The 4,564-nt window shown below is 45.9% G+C and overlaps 1 protein-coding gene across 1 annotated transcript; it reads left to right on the forward strand.

Moving 5' to 3' along the window:
- Window positions 1-3,305: 3,305 nt before the first annotated feature.
- METBIDRAFT_190388 (uncharacterized protein) lies at window positions 3,306-4,200 on the forward strand. The gene has a single exon (XM_018854831.1). The coding sequence runs from the start codon at window positions 3,478-3,480 to the stop codon at window positions 4,099-4,101; it is 624 nt and encodes a 207-aa protein (XP_018712171.1). The 5' UTR covers window positions 3,306-3,477; the 3' UTR covers window positions 4,102-4,200.
- Window positions 4,201-4,564: the final 364 nt, after the last annotated feature.

The raw sequence follows: 4,564 nt of genomic DNA on the forward strand, positions 1-4,564 counted from the left end.
ACTGTATGAGAATATACCGTGGTGGGTTGTATGGTAATATTGTATACTGTATGGGAATACAGTGTTCCATATTGTAGTGACTCTATTTCACTGTATGAGAATATACCGTGGTGGGTTGTATGGTAATATTGTACACGTATGGTATAGTATACTGTATGGGAATACAGTGTTTCCTATTGTGGTGACTCTATCACACTGTATGAGAATATACCGTGGTGGGTTGCATGGTAATATAGTATACTGTATGGTAATACAGTGTTCCATATTGTAGTGACTCTATTTCACTGTATGAGAATATACCGTGGTGGGTTGTATGGTAATATAGTATACTGTATGAGAATACAGTGTTTCCTATTGTAGTGAGTTCAATACGCTGTATGAGAATATACTGTGGTGGATTGCATCACGTATGAGAATACAGTGTCCCTATTGTAGTGACTTCAATACACTGTATGTGAATATACTGTAGGAGGTTGATAGACTATGTGGTAATATACTGTGGTGGATTGTATGGTAGCTACTGTGAGGTCATACTGTGGTACACGTATGGTATTCTAGTACACGTATGGTATTCTAGTACACGTATGGTATTCTAGCTGTATGGTAATATAGTACACGTATGGGAATATACTTGTATGGTAATATAGTACACGTATGGTAGTATAGTACACTATACGGTTATATATTATACTGTATGGTAATACCGTGTTCCATATTGTCGTGATTGCAATACACTGTACTAGTAGGTCCATGGCAATATGTGGTATTACACTGTACTACTGTAAGGTAATCACTATTCCATCTTGTATGATCATATACTGTGTGGTATACTGTAGTTCATTGGGCTATACAATGCCCTACGCTGTATCATAATATACTATAATATCCTGGGAAGTACAATGTCCTACACTGCATGTAATTCCACGGTAGTACACTGGGCTGTACAACACCCTACTCTATATTATATACTATAGTACACTGTATGGAAACACAATGCTCTATATTGTATGGTGACCTTTGATACACCGATGTAATACACTGTAGTACACTGGGTTGTACAATTCCCTACTCTGTATAATACACTATACTACACTGACAAGGTTCAATAGTATACTGTACACTGGCATACTGCCAACACCGTGCTAGGCCATATTGGAGCTCCATATCCTGGATATCCACTGGTCCGCTGAATGCAGCTTCCAGCCACTCCCTAAACACCCCTGCTATACCTTTCCCATCTCAAATCTATTGTGATCCTCCATGAAAGACCTGCCCAGCTCTTCCCGCAAAGTGCGCCGCACGGAGGCTGACGAGGCCTGGTCCTGAACAATGGCAGTGGCCCGTCGCTAGCAAAACGGGATCCTGTACATAGAACACCGGCCGGGTCGGGGGCCTGTTCTGCCACCACGGCCTGTCCGAGGCCACCGGTGCAAATGGCTCTAAGGATCCAAAAATCCCGTGAGGCAAAAAACAACAATGTCTCAAATGGGACACCCAATCTGATCCTGGCACGGGCTGCTGCATAGGGGCCTTGCAAGCCGGCGCCGTGCCGGGGTTCCAGTCCTGCACAGCACCCAAAGGCCTCACGGGCACTTCGACCATAAATGGCAAAATAAGCTTTTAGGCGCATTGGGCGGGGTAGCGGGCCCATGTTTCGGGGCTCAAGGAGACGTGCGTTAAAGGCCCTGCTGTTGTTTCGGAGTGTTGCCATACTGCCCATGTCTTCATGAGACGCATCCCGCAGTGCGGCTGTTTCAATATTAAATTTCTCAAGTCAAGTATGTACGGTACTTAGGAGCCTTAGAATACTACTATTCTCTAAAAACCCTTGAAGGAGAAAGAAAGAGGGAAAAAACTCTCCCCGTACGGAAGTTTTTATGCCACGTGAGTGGTGACTACATGGCGGATACTACGTGGCAGGCTGGGATCGCCAGGAAAATGGCGCGGTGAGCCACGTTGGCTTTATTATTAAACGCGCATATGAGGCATTCATGGGAGACAATGGCGCTTTAATTGCAGGAAATTTTCATCAGCCTTTCTCCTTCAATCCATTTGCAATTCCCTCCACTTTTAAAGTTGGTTTGAGGAGGCTCCCGATTGGGCCGGCAGGCCCGCCAGATTTGGGTGCAACATCGGTCTTCTGATCCACTTATGGAGATGAAGATCCCCTCCTCATCTACTGTAGATGACCGAGGCTGTAGAGTTTTTACTTGGTCCACATCTTGTCCACCATTTTATTTGCCCAAGCCTTAGCGTGTCCTGTATTACGCTGCACATCAACATATGCCTTTTCCTGAGTTTCCACAACGTGTAAAACACGCTAGGCTAGGTATGGCAGATGCTGTTTGGGGGCCGCTTTGGCTCTACTAGAGGGCCGTTGACGTGATACTAAAACCACGGTTGAAAGCGTGGGCCTGAAAACCGGCAAATGTGGGCCCATACCGAAAGTTGCATCGAGTGGCGTCCGTGATGTCCCGTCCAAAACTGCGCAGTATGGAGCTTACGAAATCGGCTTGGATGTGCACACAGTAGATGAGCACAGAAGCCGGCGGAACAATTGGAGTTCAGAATAAATGACTTTGAATTGGGTCTTGACAATCTTACTGTTGGGCTCTGGCTACTTGAATAGCAAGGAGATTCCATACACAGAATACTGCGCTCACATAGTGGTCAGTAGGTTTCCAGGCTTGCGATGGTCCACTACATTGGTACTCAGTCACATTTAGCAGAATTGTCCGTTTTTATTTTGGGAAGGGGGAAAGGCGTACCAGTAGCGCTTACTCCCAAAGCATTCCCGGGGTGAACAATGCATTTGACAAACTGATAAGCTTTGTTGAGTCAGTGTCCCTGGCAAGTCTCGGCCTCTTTCATCCATTTCCGGATCTAAGAAGCACTATGAGATTGTCCTCATGTTTCGGGGCTAGCCCCTAATAAATGCATGATTCACTTGTAGCTAGCCATTCCACGGATAAAGCACCCTATTGAAATGCAGGGCGCCATCAACATTGACATCAAGTGTTGAAAGCCGTGACATCTGAGGTTTCAGAATATTCGTGAAGAGCCTCGGTCCAAATCCATAGTATTGGTATCTTGACATCTGGCGTGATCGAACAAAACTCGATTGATTTTTCATATCTCATGCAAACCGGAGGATCTAGCTTGCCACCAATATTTCCGTATGGACAGAGCACGGCATTGCTTATCAAGAGCTATGTACTAGATGTCGTGCCCAAGCCTACTCTAGGAATGGCGCTTCTGACTCTGCAATACGAGAAATTCACAACAGGGGTATGATTTGGCAAACTGTCGCCATGGGAATATACCCATTGTACTGAGCCGTTCCGGGTCGGTCCCGAAGCAGAAAAAGGTTTGGGTCGACACGTGTGTAAACGGCATTATACCCGCATCGAATGAAGCCTCCCGTGACTTCCCTCAGTATGGCAAGCGACCAGATTATTTCGAAGCTGCTACGAGAATATGGATTGCCCAGAAGTCATGTCATCGTCGCTGCTGGCACCCTGGTACCCCGGATATTTTGGGGCGGGGTGGGGCGATCTCTTAAAGTCCGAGCGGGCTAGTCAGGCAAAAAGCAAACCAAACAGGGCATACCAGCAGAATGGCAAAAAATGCCCATCTCATTATTCCAGTATGCGGCGTGCGAAATTGGCTCATGGGCCTCGGGCCTCCTACACGCATACTTCGGGGCGCGAAAAAACAAGCCTCCGGGCCGGGCTGGCTGGCCTGGCGAGCAGAGGTGGGTCTGAGCAAGCACGAGAAGAGGCGGAAATAAAACACAGAAGTCGCCCAGCGACATGGCTGGAACGGAAGCAGAGAGATCCCGGGGCCGGCGTGGCGCTAACCGGACACAAACACCAAAAAAAGGGCAATATTGAAAAGAGCCTCCGGCCCGCGAAGCGCAGGGCCAAAGGCTCCCCGGGCCAATTTCAGCGCGAGGCCCCATCGAGCCTGCCCTCACCAAACGAGCCTGCCCTCACCAAACAACAGAGCCCACCACAAGTCGCCAGAACACACCAAATCAGACAGAACAGCAAACCTGACCTCTCAAATAGGCCACGCAAACGGGCCACGCAAACGGAATAAATCCACGTGGCCCGCGCGGCCGCCCACTCAATGCCCAAGCCACTAAACAAACCCCCTCCAAAGCCGTCCACGTCTCTTTTTTTGCCCCCCTTCGGTACCATTATAGAGAGAGATTTTTCTTTCAATTTTATTTTTATACTGGAACAATTGTTTTTAGATTTATTTTCGTCTATTTATTACACTTAATTTTATACTTTTTTATATTTTTATTTTATTCCCTTTAATTATACTTTGATTTTTAAAACTCTCTCTTGAATTAATTATTGATTGGATGGATTTATGGTTCTTTGGGATTTCATTTCTGTTTTTCCATTTTATCTATCCCTTTATTTTTAATTTTTTATTTTTATTCCCCCTTTTTATTATTATATTTGCCTTACGGTTTTTATTATTATATCTTCCCCTCCTCTAACGTAACAAGTTTCTTATCGTATTCATAGATACTTCCATAAAGATTGTCTAC

The sequence above is a fragment of the Metschnikowia bicuspidata genome, assembly GCF_001664035.1.
Source record: "Metschnikowia bicuspidata var. bicuspidata NRRL YB-4993 chromosome Unknown METBIscaffold_3, whole genome shotgun sequence".
Taxonomy (NCBI): Eukaryota; Fungi; Ascomycota; class Pichiomycetes; order Serinales; family Metschnikowiaceae; genus Metschnikowia; species Metschnikowia bicuspidata.

Excerpts from the sequence above, each read along its gene's own strand:
- METBIDRAFT_190388 (XM_018854831.1), top strand. The coding sequence starts at position 3,478 with ATGGATTGCCCAGAAGTCATGTCATCGTCGCTGCTGGCACCCTGGTAC.